Below are 27,934 nucleotides of genomic sequence, written 5' to 3'. Positions count from 1 at the left end.
GAGATAAATTTAACTTGCCAAGCATTCTCAGGAAATACAGCCTCTTCTGTGCCTTCTTCATTAGCATGTTGGCATTTATAGTCCATGAGAGGTCCTCTGAGATGTAAGTACCCAGAAATTTAAAACTACCAACTCTCTCCACTTCCTCACCGTTTATGTACAGTGGTAAATGTACATTTCTCTTCCTCCTAAAATCAATTATGAGTTCTTTAGTTTTTTTGATGTTAAGTGTGAGATAATTTTCTTTACACCAAAGTACCAACCTTTGTACTTCCTTTCTATAAGCAGACTCATTGTTCTTATTTATGAGCCCCACCACTGTTGTATCATCCGCAAATTTAATAATTGCATTGGTGTTATACAGTGGGGTGCAATCATGTGTGTACAGGGAATAGAGGAAGGGACTTAGCACACAGCCCTGGGGAGCTCCTGTACTTAGTACCAGGGTAGAAGAATGGTGAGATCCCATCCTTACTGACTATGGCCTATCTGTCAGAAAATCCTTTATCCGCATGCAGATCTCCTGAGGTAATCCCAGGTTGATCATTTGTTTGGTTTATTATTATTATTATTATTATTATTATTATTATTATTATTATTATTATTATTATTATTATTATTATTATTATTATTATTATTATTATTATTATTATTATTATTATTATTAAGCTGGAACAGATTTATGGGGTTTCAATGTATTCCTATGGGAAATGGTGCTTTGATTTACGACCATTTTGAGTTACGCCCGTCTTCTGGAAAGGATTATGGTTGTAAGTCGAGGCACCACTGTACTTGAATCTTTTTAATTTGTGCAAATGCATTCCTAGTGTGTACAACACTTCTCCCAGTAAACTCCTTCTCCAGTAAACTTCGCTATATTTTTTTGCTGCCCTTTGGAAGTCAGCATTCATCATCTCACCTCTTCACGGTTACTCACTGCTTTAGCTGTCTTTCTCCTCGGCTGTTTGGATGGTATTCTCTGAGACCCATCTACACTTTTTCTCTACCTTCTTGCATGGTACATAATCAAAGCAAGCATATATACATTCAATGAAACATTTCCAAGTAAATTTCCAAGTAAATTCCAAGTAGATTCATTGAACATTTACCTAATAGTTGTTGATGAAATAAACATTCCACATTGTACAGGATTGCCTTGGAAAATGCACTTCATTTATTTATGACAACACAAAGCCATAATACAGATTACTCATTTAGGATAACAGAGCAAGCAATAATGCTATGTATAAAAATACATTCCTACAATATCTATGGAAGAAACATATAAATATATAAATATCCCCACTCAGAATCATACACAATTTGCTGCTCTGTCCACAATGGATAAATGTCCATAATAAATAGAAATTCTTTCAACTATAGAGGAGTTAACATCTAATCAAGTTTGTTATTCATAAATGGACTGGCAGCATGGACTTCTCCAACGCACTTCTTGAACTTTTCAGTTTCACAGGATCCAAATGTGTTTTGAGGAGCCTTCAACAGTTACAAACATTCATACAGAGCATGATGCAGCCCAAGTTCAATACTTTTATATCTGATGGTTTTCAATGTGCAAGTTGGAAACTTATGAAAATCTGTCCCACTGAAATCAATGGGAAAGAAAAAAGCTCATATGCATATCTACACTAATTTGCTATGGGTAGCTACGTACATATAAAAGCCTATAACACCTTATGTCAAGATAAAAAAAAATTAAATATCATTGTCTCTAACCTGTTACCAAAGTTTCCTCCTCTCAAACTCATTCTGCACTTTTGGTTCTCCATCAGCTTTATTGTGGCCTTTTAATGTTTGAATCCCTATCCTACAAGTAGGTGACCACGTTGGGAGGAAAATACACCTTCACTTACTTCAACAGTTTAAAGATTTTACTGAACCAACATGCTAAAAAAGGAAGGGCCCCCTGAATGTACTGTGATAGACATATCTTGTTTTTACTAAAATACATAGGCCATATCCCAATCATGTGCTCTACTGTCTCATGGAGATCAATAGACATAAAAGTGCCTAACCGTTGCTAGGTTGTTCCACAAAGAGTTACTAGCATCTCATTTTGACTTAAGCCCTGCTCATGTTTTTAGTAATTAAGCAATTTTTACAGAATATTTGAAAACGAAGACTGAATCAGTTTCTCTCCTACTATATTTCCATGAGAGAAAGAAGTTCAGAGAGAGTTCAGAAGAATTGTCTTCTAGAGCTGTAAAAGGATACAATAATGCAAAGTCAACAAGACGGTAGAATTTCTTTCTATTTCATGGAGGCCTGTCACTGAAAAGTTGCTTTGTTCATTGAAACATGTACTTCTTCCAGAAATAAGAGTGTCTAGCTAAGTCAAGCTGATTGTTAAAAATAATAATTATAAAAAAATAAACTGCTGAAGTTGACTATTATGGCACAGGTGTTTTTTCTTATTATTTAACAAGGCACACATCTGCATCCCCCATTATAACCTATCAGTCTAGAAAACCAAAAAGAAAAAAATATTTATTGGCATATGGCTCCTCAGCTATGTGACCCATAAAAGGAAAGAGAATGGTAACCAATATACCTTGTTTGCTGTGTTTGTGGATAATAATAATTTATACAGAGTGCTTAAAAATAGTTAGGCAGTCCTTTCATAAGCAAATATGAACACAAATTCTGTTTCATCTCTAGACGATGCCGGTGTCCTGTTTAACAGTAGGGACTTTCAGAAAGATAATTACAATTATGAAATATCTGTTGCTAAGAAAAGGAAATAACATTTCATTCTTGGACAAAGACATAACTAATACTGAAACTATCTCTGCTTTTATTTTAAATATACTGTATGCTGCTAGTCACTGCAGCTAAATGAGGCTATTGCTTTTAATTAGAATATGGCCTAAATTTCTGTTAAATTAAAATTTTCTGACAAAAGGACAAGAGCAGCTTCTGGCAGGAACCTCAGCTTTTCCTACTAAGGGGATCTGGCGGTAGTCTTTGTTTCTTTTCAGAAAAGATGCGAGAGTCAGAAGTATTTCTGAAACTAATAAGGCAAAGTGCTGGTCTTCTTATTTCAAATAATGTAGAAATGTCAGAAATTTTCTGGTAGACATGTGTAGTTGGTTCCATACATCTATTCAGTTACTTTTTAGGTTTCTCCAAGATGTTCAAGAATTTTCCTCGAGTCATTTCTCTTGCTGAAAAAACAAAAGGGGGGGGTGAAGGGAAGAGAAGTTTAACGTAAGAACAAGACAAATTTGACAGTATACAATAGTTAAGACCACTCATGAAATTAATTTAAAGAGCTTTTTTGTGTGCCTAATGGCAACAAAACCAAGAAAAAGCTGAGAAATAAGTTGTACTGTGGTTTACAGTTCTTAGGAATCTGGAAGTGCCTGCATTTTATATTTTACCCACTTCATTTATTTCTACTGTAGCTAACTTCAACATCTCCTTTCCAGTTTCCTCATTCTGCCCATCTATGAATGCCACAATCTAGAATCTCACTCTTCTTTCTCTATCTTGCTAGATGTGATAACCCTTTAGGGATTATGGGCTTCTGTCTCTTTCCATTTCAAGATTACTTGTTTCTAGATGCTTATGATTTTAACATAAATGAGACAGCATTTCCACTGTCCCTTGGCAGTGACAGTCCCTGAATGCTATTCCATAATGGGGTTTATATTCCCCCAAAGTAGATCATCTATGGAGGAGGGAGCATTAGAGCAGAGTTTATACAGCACTGCTGGACTCACTCTCACTGTTATTGTCATTCCCTGAATGCTTAATACAGCAAGGGAAATTTTATATGTTTCTCTCTGTGTCATCAATCTCTGGGAAAAGCACTGCAGAATTTTTACACAGCTACTTTCCTACAGAGATCTTATTGACTTGAGCTTTCAGGATTTCAATGAAGATGCTCTAATGTTGTCTATCTCTAGTTAACACTGTCTTTTTTTCAGTATTTACCTCTTAACTGATAAGTTTTAAAAAACAACAACAGTAACTCTAGTTGTAAGTACTGTATATGCAAAAAGAAGTCTGATTCCTGGGTATGTAATACCCTGTGGGCATCTGGCAAAGGAGGGCCAGACCACATACCAGTGAAGGTTAGGTTTAGGTTTTGTTAACACTGAAATGTGGCTATCAAGTGTAGTGCTGTATTCGTCCCTTTAATGGCAGCCATTCACTAATATAGGAAAAATACATTAATGTCAATGTAGACAGCTCCTTAAATGCTTCCCCACTCTCACACGCCACTATGTGCAGTAGCTCTGAGAACGGCAACTTCCATGTTGGAAACCACTAAGAAAAGGATTTCTTTAAAAAGCCTAGTCAATATAATAACAAAATATCGTGTTTAATATAAAAAAACTGCTCTAGAGTAGGCTTATTGTACCAATGGTAAGTGAAATGATCTCTGTAAATTCCACTCATTCTTACTGTAGCATAGTCACAGTTACAGTAGACCTATTTCAACCAATGAAACCTATGAGGAGTTGATTGACTAAATGTCCATAGATTCAATTGGCATACTCTAGTGCAATTTACTATGCAAAGCAACTGGATTCTAGCCAGTGCCTTTGTACAAGTCTATCATACTACTATACATTGAATAAATACTGTGTGTATTTGTCATGGCACATATAGAAAATATTGCAAAGCTGGAAAACATACAGAAAGAACCAACTCAAATTAGCTGTTATTTAGAACTCAAAAAGGTGGTCACTGCGTGAAGGAGACAGGCACATTTTTCTTCCTCTTTCATAATGCCAGAATTTGGGGATAAGGATGAAGTAAACAAGGCTTCTAATCATGGTGGCTTATATATTACATTTAGTATCAGAACACTGGGTGTCGGAAAACAACTCTTTTGAGTTCAGAACTCTGCTTAACTGGCAATAGATTTTTAAACTTTATCAAAGTAATTAATGAAAGCATATTGCAGTTACTAATTCAAGTATCTTATGAGTATTTTATACCCCACTCCCTTGTGGGAGATCTGGCAAAAAAGAAGAGAAGCAGTGGGGATTTTTGCACTCCATCAGATTAGTTTATAACAGGGGTGGACTGAAAGTGGTCTCACATGCACAGCTTTTTTTCCTACCTAGAATCTTTCTGAATCACTCTTGAGTTTTTAATTTTAAAAAAATCGTACTCAGCATTACTTTACCCTGTGACTATATTTGGATGAAAAAAAATTGCAGCTGTCAGCTTGTCTATCCACTCTGTTCCTACTGAATCTGCAACTTCAGCTTATTTTTAATAGACCAGCCAAATATGATCAATTTTAATTATGGTTTACTGAAATCAACCAATGTCAATTTTAAGTTGGCTTGTTTTAATACAGCACAGTTAACCACTGTTTAGGATTCAGGTACAACACTAAACTGTGGTTATCTGAAAACTGATACAAAGTTTCACCAAAGCAGCTGATGAGTCTGAGGTTCATGCCAGTAATACTACAACACTGTTTCACAATGTAGCCTACCCAGATCTGAGTTAAGAGATCCTGAGTATGCATTCTTGTTTAAGAGCAAAAGGACACAATGCATGACTTAGAGAATCGGACTGAAGCCCAAGCTACTTGCCCATGCGCTCATTATATATGATTGGCTTGCTGAGAAGTGGGGGTGGAAGGTTGCTTCTTTTTATATTAATTTGAGAGCGGAGAAACAAAAATAAAATGGATTCCACCCTTCTTACCTCTTGAGTATTTTCCCCCTCAGCTCAGCTCCAGTATTAGAAGTTAATTAGTGTAGAGGAATACTGCTTCAAGAGCACAGATAATATAACAGGGTTCCCCTGTGTTCTTCTTACAACCCAGTCAGTCTAAAAGGTAATCCCCATCTCTTCTTCAAGTCAAACAAAGAACTAGCCCTAAACCTATTGGTTTACCATATTTCACCTGAATACATTATTTCACCACTATCTTGTGTCCTCAATTTAGCACTTTGTGGCTGCCAAGCATGTTTAATCCTCACTGTTTGGAGGACTTCTCTGTTCCTCCATGGAGTTTCCCCTAAATATTTTTGAGACTTCCACTACCCTGGGTTCCCCCAAATTTGCAGATATCTTTCCATCTCATTTGTATATGGTACAAGATAAGAAATGTCAACTAGGCACTTGACCACACCATACCCAGAAACAGAAGACTCAAAACCAGTCACTCAGTCTACAGTTTACTGCATTAATGGGGCTGTCTAAACTGCCCCTTGATTTTGAGATCTGAAATGAATGGTCTATGATACATGTACAGTATTCCAAATTTTCCTATGATAAACACCTTTTGCTAGGTAGGGAAATGCAGGTTGCGTGAATAAAGTGCCATGATACATACCTGCTTACCAAGTTCTAAGTCCCTAAAGTGTTATGAAGCTCTCCAGGGGAAAATGCAATGAAAACACTTGTGTTCTCCAGTCATTCCATCCCTACCACCCACCACAAGTATAATGTGCGTTGCGGGGGGGGGGGGGATAGTAAAACACTAAACTTGGAAACAATTACTGAAAGTCTGAGATTCATCAAATTTCACTTTGAATTAAACCCCACACGCTGTTCTCATTCAGGTAATGTCAAACTACAGCATTATTGCTGATGGAGTGGAAGTTTTCTGGAGCACCAGTCCCATATAGGAGATATACGAATGTATGACAACTATGCGCCCCTGAAGAGGGCTGCACCCTATAAATCAGACCACAAGCATTGACTAGTTCTGTGCTCCAAGTGAAATTACTGTGAGTTGGGGGCTGCTCCAGAGCACGTGCCCTCCTGTTCGCTTGTCATCTGAGATGTTAACATTTCTGATTAATTCACAGACCTCTCATTTTATTCTTCATTCCTTTATCCTTGCTATCCTGCTCTGCCGCAGCTTAAGGATTCTTACCGACCTGCTACAATAATCATCATCCGCTCGTCCTGCCCCCCCCACCTGGTGAAATTGTTTAGTGATGCCAACCGCGCTTTTAATTTGCAAGACATCAGACACAGAGGTAATTTATACCAACATCTGTTCATTTCTGACTTCTGAAACAAACTCGCACATGCTGCTACAAAATCCCATTAGGAACAGGAGACAGCCTTCTGCTGTTCTGTATTCCTCTTCTCAATACACACTAAGGAGGCAACTAGGCTTTAAATTTTAAAATGTATAATCCAGAACTGAGGGAAGTTCCCTGTACCTATTAAGGATGCCTTCCATACCCATCAAGCGCCATCCAAATTGTGTGTAAAGAAGTTTCTGAATCTTTCTTGCCAATTTTGTTTCTGTGCTGTTCTTGTCTTGCCTGGCACTATCTAAACCATACCTTTTCAGGAACATGGGACAACTTCAGATTGCACAGAGCTCCATCCCATTATCACAGGCACTTGGTTGCCCACAGCTTTCCCCACTGAAGTTCCCCTGCCCTGTCTCATCCTAACATGGGGACATAGACTGAAAATTGCCTCAGTGTTTATGTTTTGCATCATTCCAGTTTAACATTCTTGATGCCTCATCTAGACTTTTTGTTCTAGATACTTTATAGTTGTTTCGGTCAAGAAACAAGTAGGAAAATAAGGGCACTGTGGCCCATATCCCCGATGCAGAAGGAATGAACAAAAAAACACATAGCATAGGCATCCTTCAGTCTCGAGAGACTATGGTAACATGCTCTGAATCGAGGAGTGTCCTCTCCAGAGCATGAAGCCTGGGTAAGGTAATATGGAGGATAGGCTGTTACCCAAGCAGCAGATCCCCCCTCTCCACATTGCTGAAATGGTCCAATGGAAAGGCAAGAGCCAATACAACTGGTTCCAGCAATGTCGCAGGAGTTGGCAGAACGACACATGCTGCCTTCGGGACTCCAGCTCCGGATTTTGCCTCGAGGTTAACTCCTGAAGCCTTTTCCATGAGTGGATATAGCCACAAGGCAGTGGAGGTTTGAAATTGGAGTTTTCCTTCTCCTAGATGGGCTGCCTTCCATGGCTGACGAGCCCCACCTACCCGGCCTGCTCTTTAATAGTGCAAAAGTATGATCTGATCCTTAAAACTTTCCTGACTACCCGGCTTATGCAAATCTCATTGGCTTTCCTATTTACCATATTAAGGCCAGATACAAAATTTGAGAATTTCGGCGCGCGGTCCTGGGACACGCTCTTTTAAATCAGGAAGTCCCACCCCCAGGCCCCACCCCCAGGCCATGTGCTCAGGAGACAAAAAGAAAGCCCAGGAAAAAAAACTCAGCAAGGCATCCAAAAAAACCCATAAATAAAATAAAACTTACATTAATAGCTCTTGCTACAGACTATTCAAAGAAACAAGAGAAATATGCTACTCGGTATACTGTTTACTTAACAGACATGAGTCTTAACTAACTGAATAGCCGACAAAATGTACTAGAAGTCATAGAAATGTTTTTTTAAAAAACATGCCTAACCCAAAGGACATGCCTACTGGAGGTGGGACCTCATGCAGATTTCATAGCATCAGCCAGCAACCAGAGAATGAATCATCATGTCAGGACAAAAATTACAATCCATCCTATGCAGTACATGTATCACTACAATAGAAAATCAACAATGGATATGACTGCAATAGCTCAGTTACAAATTAATCCCTTCAGTTAGATGAGGAAGTGGGGGCACTGAAGACCACAGAAAACACCAATTTAGGATGTAATCGGCCTAGGTTACAATAAAACTGAGTATTGGAACAAATCCGCCCTTTCCTGGGACTACCTAGGAAACAGTCATTGGGTTGCTATAAATAACATGAGGCTCTTGAACCAGGAATTAAATTTGCTGCTTTAGAATAGATATGTCCAACCAGGTAGTGAACAGAAGAGGCAGAAGCCAAAATTGGAAGCTTAATTTTCCAGTTGCTAGGAGGGTGGAGCACAATTTAATATAATCTCCTCTTTGGAACTTCAATCCCTCAATCCTCTATTTAGCCTTGTTGCCTTGGTCTCCTTTCCAACTACAAACTGTCCCCAAACTGCCTCCCGCAGTAAATTTTGTGGCTGCTGGTTGAAGAGATTCAGTAGTACAGATTGATTTCTTGCAAGTGAGGAGATGAGGGATTACCAAAAGCAGCCCTAGTTAACAAGATTGGGTGCAGAATCTCTTGCGAGAGCAGCCCATTCTGCCAGCGCTTTGCATCCTTTCACTATGACATATGGGTTTCATTACACAAAGATCTTCCTGATTTTAACTTTGAGGAGATTACATTAGAAACTCAGGGCTATCTTTATATCTGTAGCAATTTAAAGGTTAAGTAACATTTTTAATCAAATGACAAAGACTCATAATGTTTGGCCTTCAATCCACAGTGGAAACTGCCGCTCCGGATGTTCCTTCCAATGGAAATTTAATTAGAAAAGAACCCTCCGCTGGGGCTCCATTCTCATTGGTCCCCAACATCTCGTAAAGAGCCTTCCCATGAGGTCTGGACAGTCAGGAAATAATGGAGGATTTACAGTGATAAAACCAGTAATGAAAGTAGTGACTTACACTTATGTAAGCAGCTATCACCCTTAAGGATCCTAAGCAGGGGTGTTATATATGAAGAAATACGTATCGGATAACACAATTAAATATTCCTTAAGAAAAAAAATGTACCTCAGTGGCAGGGTATCTGTTTGGCAGACAAAGCGTTCCACACGTAATCCCTGATACTCCATATATGGCCCCCCAGCATGAAACTCTGGAGAGATATTTTCTGTCAGAATAAGACAATATTAAGCCAAATGGGCAACTGGTTATGATTTGAGATATGGTACTTTCCATGTTCCCCAAGCTATAGAGGAAGGATGGTGGCTAAGGTGTTGCTAGAGCAGCCATTCTTAACCCTTTGTTGGTTACAGCCATAAACACAATATGAAAGAAATATAGGCCGAATCAGGATTACATAAATTACATAATGAACTTTATAAGGTGGTGTGTGAAGAATTGTTTCTAGTCTGTGGCCTCTTTCAAATGTGCCAGGGCCCCTGTTGAGAATAGCTGTGCTAGGGAAAAACCTGGGATGAATTAGACCACAAATTACAGTGGTACCCCACATGACGATAATCCGTCCTGGAAAAATCGCTGTTTAGCGAAATCGTCGTCATGCGAAAACCCTTTCCCCATTGGAATGCATTGAAACCCGGTTTAATGTGTTCCAATGGGGAAAATACCTCTTTGCCCAGCAAAGATCGCCCATAGGGAAGCCATTTTGTGAGCGCCGATCAGCTGTAAAAATGGCTGCCCTGCAAAGCATGGGTTCGGAAAACACAGGGCAGCCATTTTGCAGAGCCAAAAAAAAATAGTCTTGCGAACAAACGGTTCGCGAAGCACAGACCTAATCGTCGTTAAGGGGAAATCGCCCATAGGAATGACTGTTTTGCAAATCGATATAGCGATCGCAAAAAGTCATCGTCATGCAGATTTGTAGTTTAGCAGGGTTGTCATTTAGCAAGGTACCACTAGCTGTAATACATCTAAAAAGTTACGCTGCGGTTGCAAGAAAGCCATGTCCCTGTTACTATCCCATCTACAGACAGCAGACGAGTGACACTTCTCCAAACTCTGCAATGGTCCTTTCCACCCGTGTAACTAGACAGGTGGTGCTTTGCATAGCTTTTGTTTTGCAGATAAATCACATTGCATTTCTTCACTCAGATTGTGATAAGTGAGCAGGTCAGATTAATGTAAATCCAGGTGCTGCTTGCCTTCGTTAAGATTTTTTTTTCACTTTTAAATCAGGGATTTTGGAACAGCAAGGGTTACTACTTGCCTCGATCCTTGCCCCTCCTGGTTAGCCAATCTCCCAAGGTGGGACTTATGTTACAGTTAAAGATAGTCATACAGAGGATGGGCAGGATCTGTTCTCAATCATCCCAGAGTGTAGGACACATAATAATGGGCTCAAGCTACAGGAAGCCAGATTTAGTTTGAATATCAGGAAAATCTTCTTAATTGTTAGAATAATACTACAATGGAACCAATTACCTCAGGAGGTGGTGAGCACTCCAGCGCTGGAGACATTCAAGAGAAAATTAGACAACCATCTGTCAGATCTGCTGTGATTTGGATTTCTGCATTGATCAGAGGGTTGGACTTGATGGCCTCATAGACCCCTTCCAACTCAGTTATTCTATGATTTTATGATTAATGCTTCCTTATAGGAAGGGTTGCCCATTCCTATAAAAAGGAAAGTACAGTGGTGCCCCGCATAGCGAGGTTAATCCGTTCTGGATTAACCTTCGCTATGAGAAAACATCGTAAAACGGATCAAAAATCCCAATTGGGCCTAAAACTCACCGTTCTCCGATGTTTTCCCTTGTTCCGGCGGCCATCTTGAGTGTACCGGCGGCCATCTTGAGCATCCCAGTGGCCATTTTGGGTGTACCGGTGCCCATTTTTTGTGTTCTGGCGGCCATCTTGGGTGTACCAGTGGCCTTTTTTTCTGTTCCGGCAGCCATCTCGGGTGTTCTGGCGGCCATTTTTTGTTCCAGCGGCCATCTTGGGTGTGCCAACGGCCATTTTTTTTTGTTACGGTGGCCATCTTGGGTGTACCGGCACCCATTTTTTGTGTTCCGGCGGCCATTTTGGAGCCGCAGAACAGCTGTTCCCCCATCGTAATGCGAGCGTGCCCTCGCATTAGCGATGGGGAAATCCGCATTGTAATACGAGGCACCACTGTATTACAAAATTCCTTTTAGATAAACAAGCCCTTGACTTAGATGTTCTGACTAATTATAGGCCAATCTCAAATTTATCATTTTTGCCAAAGATAGCTGAGATGGTAGCGATCCTGTGACATCAAACACTCACGATGATATGGACCCACTTCAAACACTCTTTTGAGACTGAGACTTCTTTGGCAATTGGTCTATGCTGGGGATTGGATACAGGGTAGTATTCAAGTATCATTGACCATGACATCCTGTTGGACTGTGTTGCTAAACTGGGTACTGGGAGCACTGTATTGTACTGACTCAAATCCCCCTCACTCAAAAAGTGGGGCTGGGGAGGACTGTTTGACAAGTCAAACAAACGGTAGGCTGAGTCTCAAGACATATAAAACTACTGACAACAGCTCTAAAAAGCTCAGGCTTGACACATTTCAGCTATGGCCTTCTTCAGGAGCTAAGCATAAAATAAATATATATATTATTTTAGAAACAGCTGTTAGGGATAGTTACAGCTCTTTTTTCTTGGATCCTGAAGGCCACAGCCAAAATGCATCAAGTCTGAGATTTTTAAGATAAGAATAAAGTTTGCATTGCCAGTATTTTAGACATCTTGAGACTTAGTCTGACGTTTGTATTTTTGCCACCAGCGGTTGTACCAGTACCCCCTGCTTTGGAGCACTGCTTGACACCATGTGAAGTCCCTCAGCACTCTACCTTTTCTATATGAAACTGTTTGGAGATCTCATTTGGTAGCTTTGGGATGAGATGCTACCAATATGAGGATGACACCCAGTCTATTGTTTCTTGTCATCTAACATCAAGGCAGCAGTCAATACCTTGAATATTGTCTGGACTGGATGATGGTGAACATGCTGAGATCAAATCCAGACAAAAGAGAGGTGCTGCTGGACAATAGGAAGTCAGGCTCCAAAAATGAGATTGATGCTTTCCCAGCAAGGGTTGTGCTTGACGTAACAAGTCAAGTTTATAGTTTGGGATTATGCCTTGATTTGCAATTCTTGTATTCTCTGATGGAGCCAGGGACAAGGAGTACATCTGCATAATTCCACTTATTGTGCAGTTATGACATTTAACTCAATCTGATTTGACAACACTCATCAGTGCCCTAGTTATGTAATGCCTCGGCCACTGCAATGCTGCCTAACTAGCTTTAAAGAGGATGCAGAAACTTCAAGTGGTGCAATATGCAGCAAATAAGCTGCTAACTGGTACAGTACATGGTACTGAGAGCATATGAAAGAGCTACAGTGGCTGCAAGTGATTATTAGGCCCAATCTAAGGTATTGGTTTTATCCGTTAAAGCAGTAGTTCCCAACCTTGGGTCCCCAAATATTCTTAGGACTTAAAACTCACAGAAGCCTTCACCACTAACTGTGCTAACCAGGATTTCTTGGAATTGTAGTTCACGAACGCCTGGGGACCCAAGATTGGGAACCATTCCATTAGAGACTGTATCACTTATGGCCTCGCTGTCTTAACGAACTATGTATCTTGAGTCCTCAGGTGTTGTTTCTCTTCAGACGTTACCTTCAGGAGAAGTCCAATTGTCTGACAGACACACAAGAGAGGGCTTTCTCCTGTATGGTTTCCAGCCTGTGGAAGGCAGTTCCCTCAGAACTGCAACCCATTTCCACTCTCAATAATTTGGAAAGAGTATGAAAACACATTGGCTTATAATAACTGTTTAATTAATTGTGATTATTTAAACTGTATACTTAACTGATTTTAATGGGATTTTATGGTCGCATTGGTTTTATTTGATTCTAATGATTTTATAATTACACTTGCTTTTATTTTTTATGATGTCTGTAAACACCTTAAGCACTATCTATGAGTGGGTAAACAGGATATAAATATAATTAAAAGCAAAAACAACAAATAGCATCAATAATCAACAAAACTAACTGTTTTGTTTCTGATATACTTCAAGGTATACAAACTTTCAAGATATTACTGTAATTTATCTTTCCTCTGAACCACTGGTTCACAACCTTTGTGCCATAGTTGTCATATTTCAACTCCCAGAAGCAACAATGACTATGACCAAAGCTGAGGGATTTGGAAGCTGTAGAACAAAGGTGGAGAACTTTCAAACATCTGGGGTTGCACATGCCCATCCGTGGACCTTGTAGGGCCACATCCATGAGGGGCCTCCCCATTTCTCTTACAAAATGGGTTCACTGAAAAATTCCCTTTCTACCCTCTATTGGCCAGAATGTTTACAGTTTGTTTAAAATTACAGTTTATATGGGCCTGGTATTTGGGGGCCCTCAGAACATGACAGAGTTGTTCCTTGTGCCTCCTAGAGCTGAGCCCTAGTTAGCCGAGACCAATCCAAAATGCAGTTATGAGGAGGAGGAGGAGAAGAAAAAGCATGAAGATCCTGTCTATGACAAGAAAGGTCCATGGTCTATATAAAGAGGTGTTGTTAGAAAACAAGGGAAATTAGGAGTAAATTAATGTAAGGAGTATACAAGCTCTCCTATTATAGTTTGCTGACAGCATGGGTAATATTATGAATTGCTGCCTTGTCGTGGCGAAGGGGCTTGAGTAACTCAGAGAAACTATGGGCTATGCCGTGCAGGGACACCCAAGACGGACAGGACATAGTGGAGAGTTCCGACTAAACGCAATCCACCTGGAGTAGGAAATGGCAAGCCACTCCAGTATCTTTGCCAAGAACGCCCCATGATCAGAAACAAAAGATATGACGCTGGAAGATGGGCCCCTCAGGTCGGAAGGCGTCCAACATGCTACTGAGGAAGAGCGGAGGACAAGTACAAGTAGCTCCAGAGCTAATGAAGTGGTTGGGCCAAAGCCGAAAGGACGCTCAGCTGTGGACGTGCCTGGAAGTGAAAGGAAAATCCAATGCTGCAAAGAAAAATACTGCATAGGAACCTGGAATGTAAGATCTATGAACCTTGGGAAGCTGGAGGTGGTCAAACAGGAGATGGCAAGAATAAACATCGACATCCTGGGCATCAGTGAACTAAAATGGACAGGAATGGGCGAATTCAGCTCAGATGATTATCATATCTACTATTGTGGGCAAGAATCCCGTAGAAGGAATGGAGTAGCCCTCATAGTCAACAAAAGAGTGGGAAAAGCTGTAATGGGATACAATCTCAAAAATGATAGAATGATGTCAATACGAATCCAAGGCAGACCATTCAACATCACAATAATCCAAGTTTATGCACCAACCAGCATTGCTGAGGAGACTGAAATTGAACAATTCTATGAAGATTTACAACACCTTCTAGAACTGACACCAAAGAAAGATGTTCTTCTCATTCTAGGGGACTGGAATGCTAAAGTAGGGAGCCAAGAGATAAAAGGAACAACAGGGAAGTTTGGCCTTGGAGTTCAGAACGAAGCAGGACAAAGGCTAATAGAGTTTTGTCAAGAGAATAAGCTGGTCATCACAAACACTCTTTTCCAACAACACAAGAGGCGACTCTATACATGGAAATCACCAGATGGGCAATATCGAAATCAGATTGATTATATTCTCTGCAGCCAAAGATGGAGAAGCTCTATAAAGTCAGCAAAAACAAGACCTGGAGCTGACTGCGGTTCTGATCATCAGCTTCTCACAGCAAAATTCAAGCTTAGACTGAAGAGATTAGGAAAAATCACTGGGCCACTCAGGTATAATCTAAACCAAATCCCTTATGAATACACAGTGGAAGTAAAGAACAGATTTAAGGAACTAGATTTGGTGGACAGAGTGCCTGAAGAACTTTGGATAGAGGCTCGTAACATTGTCCAGGAGGCAGCAACGAAAACCATCCCAAAGAAAAGGAAATGCAAGAAAGCAAAGTGGCTGTCCAACGAGGCCTTAGAAATAGCAGAGAGGAGAAGGGAAGCAAAATGCAAGGGAGATAGGGAAAGTTACAGAAACTTGAATTCAGACTTCCAAAGAATAGCAAGGAGAGACAAGAGGGCCTTCTTAAATGAACAATGCAAAGAAATAGAGGAATTTAACAGAAAAGGAAAGACCAGAGATCTGTTCAGGAAAATTGGACATATTAGAGGAACATTTTGCGCAAAGATGAACATGATAAAAGACAAAAATGGGAGGGACCTAACAGAAGCAGAAGACGTCAAGAAGAGGTGGCAAGAATACACAGAGGAATTATATCAGAAAGATTTGGATATCCTGGACAACCCAGACAATGTAGTTGCTGACCTTGAGCCAGACATCCTGGAGAGCGAAGTCAAGTGGGCCTTAGAAAGCCTGGCTAACAACAAGGCCAGTGGAGGTGATGGCATTCCAGTTGAACTACTTAAAATCTTGAAAGATGATGCTGTTTAGGTGCTACATTCAATATGCCAGCAAGTTTGGAAAACTCAACAGTGGCCAGAGGATTGGAAAAGATCAGTCTACATCCCAATCCCAAAGAAAGGCAGTGCCAAAGAATGCTCCAACTACCGTACAATTGCACTCATTTCGCACGCTAGCAAGGTTATGCTCAAAATCCTCCAAGGTAGGCTTCAGCAGTATGTGGACCGAGAACTCCCAGAAGTACAAGCTGGATTCCGAAGAGGCAGAGGAACTCGAGACCAAATTGCTAACTTGCGCTGGATTATGGAGAAAGCCAGAGAGTTCCAGAAAAATATCTACTTCTGCTTCATTGACTATGCGAAAGCCTTTGACTGTGTGGACCACAGCAAACTATGGCAAGTTCTTAAAGAAATGAGAGTGCCTGACCACCTTATCTGTCTCCTGAGAAACCTATATGTGGGACAGGAAGCAACAGTTAGAACTGGTCATGGAACAACTGAGTGGTTCAAAATTGGGAAAGGAGTACGGCAAGGCTGTATATTGTCCCCCAGCTTATTTAACTTATATGCAGAATACATCATGCGGAAGGCTGGACTGGAAGAAACCCAAGCCGGAATTAAGATTGCCGGAAGAAATATCAACAACCTCCGATATGCAGATGATACCACTCTGATGGCAGAAAGTGAGGAGGAATTAAAGAACCTTGTAATGAGAGTGAAAGAGGAGAGTGCAAAAAACGGTCTGAAACTCAACATCAAAAAAACTAAGATCATGGCCACTGGTCCCATCACCTCCTGGGAAATAGAAGGGGAAGATATGGAGGCAGTGTCAAATTTTATCTTCCTGGGCTCCATGATTACTTCAGATGGAGACAGCAGCCCTGAAATTAAAAGGCGCCTTCTTCTTGGGAGGAAAGCGATGACAAATCTTGACAGCATCTTGAAAAGCAGAGACATCACCTTGCCAACAAAAGTCCGAATAGTCAAAGCTATGGTTTTTCCTGTCGTGATGTATGGAAGTGAGAGCTGGACCATAAAGAAAGCAGACCGCCGAAGAATTGATGCCTTTGAATTGTGGTGCTGGAGGAGGCTCTTGAGAATCCCCTGGACTGCAAGGAGAACAAACCTATCAGTTCTAAAGGAAATCAACCCTGAATGCTCACTTGAAGGACAGATCCTGAAGCTGAGGCTCCAGTACTTTGGCCATCTCATGAGAAGAAAAGAGTCCTTGGAAAAGACCTTGATGTTAGGAAGGTGTGATGGCAAGAGGAGAAGGGGATGACCGAGGATGAGATGGCTGGACAGTGTCTGCGAAGCAACCAACATGAACCTGACACAACTCCGGGAGGCAGTAGAAGACAGGAGGGCCTGGCGTGCTCTGGTCCATGGGGTCACGAAGAGTCAGACACGACTAAACGACTAAACACACACAATTCTTAAAGAATGATGCTAGAGTTTTAATCTGCATGGGAGATATATCATCACTGTATAAATTGAATTTCTTATGTTTAAGTAATGATTTAATGGGTTAATGATGTTTTCTGTGCCACATTATTCCTTGTCTATTAAATAGGTTCAGGGTAATCTAATTAGTATAGTGTGTGGTACATCTTAGGCAGATTTTGTTGACTCTGCCATTGTCCACTCGCTGGTCTTTTTAGATTCTGCCCCAGCCCGTCTACTCATGCATAGAAACACAGATTTATTTTCATATGTAAAATACTGAAGAGTATATTTTTCCTACATGACAAGGTACTGGTGTACAAAGTCCCTTTTCTAGCTAGATTTTAGTAAGGTTTCATTTTATTCCAACATCTCATTGAGTTCTGTTAAGAAGCTTATGAGAGATATAGAAATACTGTATCTATTTCTGAAAATACTTCCTATTGCATAATAGTCTTTTCCACCCCACCTCTGTCAAGATAAGTTCCTATTATCTTCATTCATCATGGCAGCTAATCTCATGGCCGTTCACGTATATGTGAAGTCAACTGCTGGTCTTCCATGTCACTCACCCATTCCAGGCCCAGTTCACAAAATGTGATAAAAACAACAATATTCACCAGTGGCTAGTAAAGTGCAAGAAAACACTTTTCTACTTCTAATGTTCACTGCTGATATGTTACATGTCATCAAGTGCATTCTGACTTACGGCAATTTTGCGAATTCTTAAGTTCCAAAGGGTCCTATGCTTTACTGGCCTTTTCAGGTCTTCCAAACTCAAACCTGTGGCTTCTTGTATTGAGACAATCCACCTCACTGCTGACTCAGTGTCAAACTAGGGAAAATTAGTTTCATGGTTGTTGTGGGTTTTTCAGCTCTTTGGCCGTGTTCTGAAAGTTGTTCTTCCTAATGTTTCACCAGTCTCTGTGGCTGGCATCTTCAGAGGACAGGGGTAGCACTCTCTGCTCTGGTCATCTACTCCTGTCCTCTGAAGATGCCGGCTACAAAGACTGCAGAAACGTTAGGAAGAACAACCTTCAGAACACAGCCAAAGAGCCTGAAAAACAGACAACAACTATCAGATCCCAGCCGTGAAAGCCTTCGCGAATATAAATTAATTTTAAAAATTCATAGCATTTGAATGTGCCAGCAATGTGATTACAACTTTACACCTGAGCAAACGAAGGCTATGTTTACTTTTCATGGCCAATGACAAAGCAGAGAAAGCTAATTTCATGATATTGGAGGTGATAAAGGCTCATTTCAGGAGAAACTGGTGTCTTGTGCTATTTAGGGAAGTCTCTTTTCTAACTACAGTGATGCCTCAACTTACAACCATAATCTGTTCCAGAAGATGGACGTAACTCGAAATGGTCGTAAGTCGAAGTACCATTTCCCATTGAAATGCAATTAATCCATTTCGGCCGAAGAAAAAAATAACAACAACAAAAATCACTGCAAGACCCATCAGAAATACAATTACAGTAATACCTTCCAGCCGAAGGAGGAGAAAGCAATCAAGCACGCAAGACCCATTGGAAATGCAAAGAAAACAAAGGAAAAAGCAAAGTGAGCACATCGGAAATGCAAAGAAAACAAACCGAGCATATCAGAAATGCAAAGAAAACAAAGGAAAAAGCAAACGCAGCACATTGGAAAAGCAAAGAAAGCAAAGGGAGTACATCAGAAATGCAAAGAAAGCAAACGGAACACATGAGAAATGCAAAAAAAAAAAGGCAAAAAGGAAGGAAAGCATGCAAGACCCATCGGAAATGGGGAAAAAACCCAAAAAGCAACCAACCCCACCAAGACCCATTAGAAATGGGGAGAAAAACCCAACAAACAAACAAACCCCCCAAGACCCAGCGGAAATGGGAAGAAACACTCCAAATAGCAACCAAACCCCCCAAGACCCATTGGAAATGAGGAAAACAAAGCCCAAAAAACAAACAAACCCCCCAAGACACATCGGAAACGGGGAAAAACACTCCAAAAAGCAACCAACACCCCGAAGACCCATTGGAAATGGAGACAAAAACAAACCCCCCAAGACCCATCGTAAATGGGGGGAAAACTCCCAAAAGCCACCAAACCCCCCAAAACCCATCGGAAATGGGGGGGAACCCAAAAAAACTCACAAACTCCCCAACACCCATCACAGCACAGAAACATAATCCCCCCAGCCCAAAACCATGCTGCAAAAACACCCAGAACAGTTTTTTAAAAAATAGCACCTTATCTTACCAGGAAGGCTCCTCTGATCGCACACTCTCTAACTGCTGGGGCGAAATACGAAGAAGCAGCCTCTTAGCCACCAACAGTTAGCAATTTGAATTTCCCGCCTTTTTTCTCTGCCTTTTGTGTTCCTAACTAGAAGCTCCGGCCGCAAGTCGAAGCAAAATTTTGCGGCCGGAGCTGGTCGTAACTCGAAATGGTTGTATGTCAGTACATTCGTAAGTTCAGGCACCACTGTACAGGCTAACTGTAACATCCACTTTGAACCACAGACTAAAATCCTGTTGCACAGGCATAACTGTTGGGGGGAGGTGGCTCAAGTTAAGAAGTTTCTGTAGATAAGTTGTGCAACTTGACATGCAATAGATAATTTCTACAGAGATGTCTTAATTTGTGCTAATTTTCTTCCTAAAGTCATTTTTTTTTACACAGTACAAGATTTTGGCCACAGTTTATCAAAATTACAGATTGCAGTTGCAGTTTTCTCAGTTTCAATGGGCTAGGAGAAGCAGTGATGATAAACTAACGGGGGGGAATTGAGATTTGAGAGAAGAATGTAGAAAGTTAGTGAGGAAGATATCAAGAATTTTATATTTCAAAGATTTTGATACATATTTTATAGGCTTCTACGGTTATTAGAAGTAGTTGAAAAGAAACAAAATATCATATTTCTCACAGGCACTTACAAGAGGAGCTTTTAATGGTTCTTTTTATGACATCTGGAATATACGTTTTCCTCATTTGTTTATTCTGCATTTATTTCTCATTTGGCTCACAGAATTCACAAGTGTGCACAAATGTGTTCTGATCAAAGTACTACAGTGTTGTGTTCCTGTGAAAAAATTACTCCTTGATCCTAAAAATACACTCACTATAATCAATTATTCTATGTAACATGGCTGATTAATATCATTGAAGGCAACAATTGGATTATTTCCTGTATGTTAGAATTAATGGTAATGAACCTCAGCACTGCCTATGTAGGAATCTTTTAGAATACATGTAAAATAAGACTCTAAAGTCGCTACATATTTCAGCTGCACAATGCTAACATAGCATGCTTTTCTTCTTCTTTTTCAAACCATTCAAATCTGGCAAAACTGTTTGCACGTATCATTCCTCATCTTAATTAGAAGAATTGTGTTGTATTATTACTAGAGTGAAATAAATCTATCTCACTCAGTTGCTCTCACACTCATGGTCCATGAGTGTAGCTAAGGGTCTTTCTAACAATATTTACACCCCTACAGCTCCCCATTCCATAATACGTTGCCTTTGGCATGATATCAGAAACAAGGCTTCTCATGCCACTGCAAATCTACAACCACAAAACTTTGATGCAGAAAAAAATGCATACTGCAAAAAAGATTCTGAATGAAAAAACTTAAAGAACACGTCATAAGATGCTCGCTTTGTAAGTTCGTCAAAGACAGAATGAACAATGGTTGAAAAATAATTCATTCTAAAGAAACTGAAAGCAGCTACAGTGACTCAGCTAATTTGGCAAATTATTCAGAGATTGGAGGTATTGTGTTTAAATCATTATCATTATTCTTTTCATTATCATCATTGTTATAGTTTTTAAGCAGGAAAGGAAGCCCTTACATTATTCATGTTATCAAATCGCAACAGAAGGATCAACAGATAACCAACAATTGTTAGTTATTTAGGTTTGGACTATTTATTTCACATTTCTACTGCTAACGAAGGGGAGATATACCTTGTGTCAAAATAACCTGGCTGACTTTGGTGCTCTGCATTTTTACATGGGAAGGGGTAAAGGTAAAGGTAAAGGTTGCCCTTGACATTTAGTCCAGTCGTGTCCAACTCTAGGATGCGGTGCTCTTCTCCGTTTCCAAGCCATAGAGCCAGAATTTTGTCCGAAGACAGTTTCTGTGCTCACGTGGCCAGTACGACTAGACACGGAACGCCATTACCTTCCCACCGAGGTGGTACCTATTTATCTACTTGCATTTACATGCTTTCGAATGGCTAGGTCGGCAGAAGCTGGGATTCGATCTTACGACTGCTGGTCTTCTGACCCTGCAGCACAGAGGCTTTTGTGGTTTAACCTGCAGCATCACCTCATCCCTTCATGGGAAGGGGCACACTACCTAATTCATCTCAGGGAGTTTAATGTTTTGGGACAGCATAGACAGTATGTGTTTCAATCCCATTTTGGATATTGGGTTAGGACCTAATAAAAACAAAAATTAAAATTCATATAGCCTTTCTGAAAAAAACAGGAGAGGAAATAGCTGATGAATTAGAAAGAAAGCTGCTAAATTAGAAACAAAACAAAAATGACACGGCCACATGTGATGCAGAAGGGAAACCTTTTTCCCTTGTCTGCTCCAAATGTCTTCTCTGTACTTTCATTTGTATTAAAAAATACATTCAAGATGCAATACTGAAATTAGCCACTGGGAAGAACTAGAGAGTATTTCTCTCTACAGTATTTCTCTTCAATGTGTGTAACAATAAGTTAATGTTCAAGCAAATTAACAGCAACAATTATCTCCTGGCAACCAACCGGAAGATCAAATTAATTCAAAAAATAAGTTTCCAAATTCTGTTCTTTTCATTGTTACAGCATTTTTCTTTCATATATGGAATACTGGCTGAGACACACTGTCTACACTTTGTCCTTGCAAAGCTATCATTTTTATTCCAATTTCCAAGATGAGATGCTTGTTATCAATGAGGGGTGATGAATTGCTATTTTTTTAATTAAAAAGTAGCAGCTGAAGCATGGAGTTATAACTTGTTTCCTTCTGGCTAAAGCTCTGAACTTAGGACATGTTAAGTCGCAACACTGCATATCTAAAGTGACGAGGACAAACTTGACCTTACTTAGTAATGTTTGCAGCATCTTATATCTACAGTGGTGCCTAGACGTACAAACATCCCGACATACGACCATTTCGAGTTACGACCAGCTCTTGCCGCAAAATTTTGCTTCGACTTGCAGCCGGAGCTTCCAGTTACGAACACAAAAAGGCAGGGGAAAGGGCAGGGAATTCAAATTGCTAACCATTGGTAGGCGAAGAGGCTGCTTCTTTGTAGCTCTTTCACCCCAACGGTCTCTAGTTTCTGTAACCATACCCATTCCCAACCTGGCGGCAACTGACTGTTTCCCCCTTTTATTTCTGCTGTTCCCACCTCTATTTCCACACTCTGACGTCTGTCTCTTCCCGCCAATTCTGCTGGGACAGGCGGCCCCATTTCCAACCTGCGCAACTCTTGTTCCAGTTTCCAGGTATCAGTGCCCCGTTGTTCTCTTTTTCGAGGGGTGGGGATGGTAGAAGTCTGAACCTCACTTTTTATGTTGTTTGACATCTACATGAAGCCGCTGGGGGGGGGTCATCAGGGGGTGTGGAGCCTCGTGTCACCAGTATGCTGATGATGCACAGCTCTACATCTCCTTCTCATCTTCCTCAGTGGATGCCGTTCTGTCCCTTCAGCGCTGCCTGGAGACTGTACTGAAATGGATGCAATCGAATGGGTTGAGGCTGAATCCGGACAAGACGGAGGTCTTGAGGGTGGGTGGTCCTTCCGTCAGCGGCATAGGCAACTCCCTTTCTTTCGGGGGGACGACCCTTGAAGCAAAGAATGAGGTCCGCAGCTTGGGGGTACATCTGGACCCGGCGCTTACCATGGAAACCCAGGTGGCGTCCGTGGTCCGTTCCGCCTATTTTCATCTATGGCGGATTGCCCAGTTGCGCCCATATCTTGATCGGGGGGCCCTCACTACTCTTGTACATGCGCTCGTAATCTCGAGATTAGACCATTGTAACACACTCTACGTGGGGCTGCCTTTGAGGCTGATGCGGAAATTACAGATGGTCCAGAATGCGGCAGCCAGGCTACTGAGTGGGGTGAGAAAACACCAACACATCTCCCCCACCCTGGCTGCTTTGCACTGATTGCCCATCCGTTTCCGCGTCGACTTCAAAGTGCTAATGATTACTTATAAAGCCCTAAACGGTTTGGGACCTCAATATTTGGCAGACCGTCTCTTCCCACCCAGATCTACCCGAACCACCCGTTGTAGCCAGCAGGGACGGCTGAGGGGCCTGAGAGGGCTCGGAAGGAAAAAACCAGAAACCGGGCCTTCTCGGCGGTGGCCCCTCGGCTGTGGAACACCCTTCCAACAGAAATTCAGCTGGCACCCTCGCTGGGTGTTTTTAAAAGACTGTTAAAAACTTGGCTATTTAGGCAGGCCTTCCCTCCAGTCAGCTAACTCTTTTCATTTCTTTTTTCTTATCTTATCCTAACCTAGTATCCTTTCTTAAATTGTTTTAATTAATATAGAAATTGTATTTTATGATTATATATATATTTTTATAGATCTATTTTATGTTGTAAGCCGCCCCAAGTAGACAAGGTCTAGAGGGGCGGGGTATAAATTTAATAAATAAAAATAATAATAAAAAATTATTGTCTGTGGAAGGGACGGCACTCAACTGAGTGTCTCTCTACTCTTGGCCTCACTCTCACAGACTGCTAATAGCAATCAGGCAGGTTTGTACTCTGCTTTTTTCAGAACTCACTTGGAATAATATGAGCAGTTCTGGAATTTGTCCACAGGAAAGTGGTTAAGACAGTAAAGGATCTGGAAACCAAGACCAATGAAGAAAGAAAGACTGATGGAGCTGGATATATCTAGCCCAGAGAAGACTGAGAGATAATTTGACATCTGCAGCATTTTTGAGGATTTCAAAGGCTGTCATGCAGAAGATGAAGCAACCTAGCTTTATAACGTTTCAGACGGTAGGACGTGAACTAATGGATTTGAATGACAAGGCAGGATATTTCAACGAAACATTAGGAAGAATTTCTTGACAGTATGAGCAGTCCAATAACCAAATGGATTATCTCAAAAGCTGGTGGATGCCCCCGTCAATGGAGGTTTTAAGACACCAACTAGATGGTAATGCATCAGGCATGCTTTAGTTGTGGATTTCTGACTTCAGCATGGGGCTGGGCCCAGAGAACCTTTGGGGTCTCTTCAAGCTCTACAGTTCTGTTATTTTTTTCTTATCCACTTTCTTAATTTTTGGTAACAGATTGTACTCTGGGAATTCCTTCTGCTTTCTGCCCCCTTCACACTGAACATTAATCACATCACACATCACAGTAATTCATGAAATACAAACTTGAGATGACCACCCACAGACTGTACTGATTTGCATACAGACAAGTAGTGCATGTTGTTCCTAACAAATATATTCCACACTGAAGGGCAAACACATAAAAACAGTAGGATGAAAGTTACTAAGATCACACTAATATGGCTATTTTGTTTCAACAAACCTAAATACTAAGATAAATATGTGTATGGGGTATACCTCTGACACCTAGAAATGGGTAGTAGCCAGTTTGACCCTTTTCCATGACCCATGATCTTCATGACACTTGGTGTGGAGAAAGAGTTACATCTCCTCTCCTTGAAGCCAATAAAACCCCTCTTGATTATAATTTAGATAAGAACCACTGGATTGAATAATAATGACTGAAACTCCCTTCGCTGTTTCACCTTGAGACGTCCATCACTGGGTTAAACATGATGCTAATTGCATTTGGATTGATTAATTTCTCTCACTCCTGTCTATTCGAATAATGCTTAACAAAATAATCACAGTACCCAAAGCCAAATCTTCTTCGTCAAAGGAATGAAGCCATCAGAACCAGCAGAGATGAAAGAAATGAAGATGACCCGTAATTACTGCTACGGTGATATCATTACCATATTATAGAAAATGAGTGTGGTGAAGGGGGAGAGAGGGGGCTGCGATTATTATTTATTTTTTAATAGAGCCTTACCTCTCAAGAATGCAGATTCAACACACTGGAGCATGGAGACATACAGAACTACTCTCTGGGAGCAGGAGTGGAGAAGATCTTATCTATTAAACTGTAAAATGTGGTGACAAGTCCTGTAGACATATTACATGCTGTGAGCTATTAGTTACTCTCCCTTTTGTTGAAGTAGCTCTTCCTGCTTTAATAGCATTTAAGATCTTTATGACATCATGATATCTATGACATTTCACAGTGATGTATAGTGTGAAGAAACTATAGTTAACCCTGACTCTAAAATCACCTTTTTAATTTCAAACTTCCTTGTTATTCGCGGCCTTGTTTTGAAACTCTGAGTTTCAAATCCAGCTCTGATCAAAAGAAAACTCCTGTTGAAATCACAATTATTCCAAGTCACAAATCTAAATCAATAAATGAACTGCTAACTGAATCAGATTATATATTTATTTCCTAGCAACCTCCTAGTTTGCTTTAAGTAAGTAGTTTACTACTTACAAGTGCCTTTTTATATACATACTGTTTTGAGAAATCTAATTTAGGATCAGTAAGGAATGTTTTGAGTCCAGTTTTCCTTGAACACCTTCTTATGTTTGAGAAAACCAAAAAAGCTTGGAAATTTTATAGAACTGTAAGCCTGCTGCACTTTGCAATGTAATTGTAGTGTATTTAGTGCACTTTTCCCAGTGCTTGTTACGTCTGCCCCCTAGTTTCAGGATGAGAAAAAAAATAAGAAAAAGCTAAAAATATTTATCTTGGAATAAAACCAGATACACACACGCAGAAAAACCTTATGTGGAACTAGGCAATATGAAACATCATGAATTGAATAAAAAGGACATTTAGGTAGATAAACACTATTTAAAGTTAGGGAAGAGAGAGAGAGGGAGGCCGGAGATATGCAAACGCTTATGATAGCAAATTAGGAGCTATGATATTAGCTGCATAACTGTCAGTATTCTAGTATTAATGATATTGTTATCACAATGTGCATAACACATATGTATTTGTTTGCCCCAGCATTGTCCTGGTTATTGAACTAACTAGTCGCTCCTGGTTATTTCAATTAGATCTTCTATTATTTCGTCTTTGTTTTATTACTTTGTTAACTGGTTTTATTGTATGTAACTAGATTTAACTATCACATACTATGTTTGGATTTTATAAAACAAAAAGCAGTATGATTTTTTCTTAACCGAATAAAGAAACATCTCCAGCATCTGTCCTCAGTTTTCAACACAAACTACTAACCCTTCATGAAGGATACTTAGTAATATAGAAATTGTCTTGCTTGGGAGCCATTGTTCCTGCCTCAGCGATACTGGTCAGCCACAGCCCACCAGAGACATTTTTCATGGCGATGTTCTTACCTTGCAATAGCTCATCAGTGGTCACCGGTACTACCACCACTTTAAGGACGCAAAGCAAATAATAAAGACTCTCACCTGCAAGCGTCATAACTAAAGAGTACATCCTTCATAGGTGAAATAGGTTGAAGAGCAAAGCATCTTTATCTTTAAAGTAGGTAGGCAAATCTAAAGTCTGGGAGAATAGGCATACACTTACTCTGGACAGGATAATATTTTACTCAGACAAAGCATAAAGGATACCTTTTCTCTTAGAACAAGAATCCTTTATAATATACATCTCAGTGGATTTTATCTTTTAAATGCAAGATAACATACAAAAAAGGATTTGGAGAAAACAGAAATGAACAGAGTTCTTTTACTTGGGAATACTTACAGAAAATCTTCAAATAATATCTGCCATATTTAGCCTGCATTCTGTGTACTGTACTTCTCCCAAGCAGTATCATTCATTTATAAGGTCATGTAATACTAAATGCATTCCAGAAGAGAGATGTGTGCATGTAGTGTCCCTAGTGTCCAAACATGGATTTTCCTACTTACTACTCTGTGGCTGAAATCCTGTTGCTTAGTGTAGTAACTACACTAGAGTAGGCCAACTAAATCAGAGGGGCTTTAGTGAATCAACCCATCTGTAATTTCCACTGATTCATAAGGGCTTCTCTAATTGCAATTTACTTTAGCATAGGAAGCTGCAATTAAAGGAGGTTCATGTGAATCAAAGAAACTTACATTGCACTTGGCTGAACAAATCTCCATTTATTCAATGTGCCTATTCTAGTCAGAACTACCATGCTAAGCAGCAGGATTTCAGCCAATTTATGTATACATACTTACCTTTCTCTCTCTTGACAGAGACAATGCCAAGGCTGCCAGCCATCATGGCACTGGGCGTTGTGGTGGTTACATATACTCAGGCTCAGATATTTAATTACTCCACAAACTCTCCTTACATAACATACACAAAAAATTCTGCAGGTCTGGATGATGTCTGTGGAATTTGTGTGCATATGAGGAAGCCAACCTATCCAGCTACAAGCTGAATTTATACTCCCCAGCTTCTATTTCTTACCCATGAATAGCCTATGATCCTGCACTGAGGATGGTGCCATAGATGGT

At 40.3% G+C, this 27,934-nt stretch overlaps 1 protein-coding gene across 2 annotated transcripts in view; it reads right to left on the bottom strand.

The window, feature by feature from the left end:
- Positions 1 to 1,151: 1,151 nt before the first annotated feature.
- Positions 1,152 to 27,934, bottom strand: part of LIN52 (lin-52 DREAM MuvB core complex component) — a 74,562-nt gene continuing 47,779 nt past the window's right edge. For both annotated transcript variants that reach the window (XM_072986415.2, XM_072986414.2), the window contains exon 6: positions 1,152 to 3,185. In XM_072986415.2, coding sequence (XP_072842516.1) covers positions 3,130 to 3,185 — 56 coding nt within the window. In that variant the 3' untranslated portion in view covers positions 1,152 to 3,129. The remainder of the gene's footprint in view (positions 3,186 to 27,934) is intronic.

Source organism: Pogona vitticeps, chromosome 1 (genome assembly GCF_051106095.1).
Source record: "Pogona vitticeps strain Pit_001003342236 chromosome 1, PviZW2.1, whole genome shotgun sequence".
In the NCBI taxonomy this organism is placed as follows: Eukaryota; Metazoa; Chordata; class Lepidosauria; order Squamata; family Agamidae; genus Pogona; species Pogona vitticeps.
Note: the sequence above shows the minus strand (reverse complement) of the source record. Positions and strands in the feature narration are given on the sequence as shown.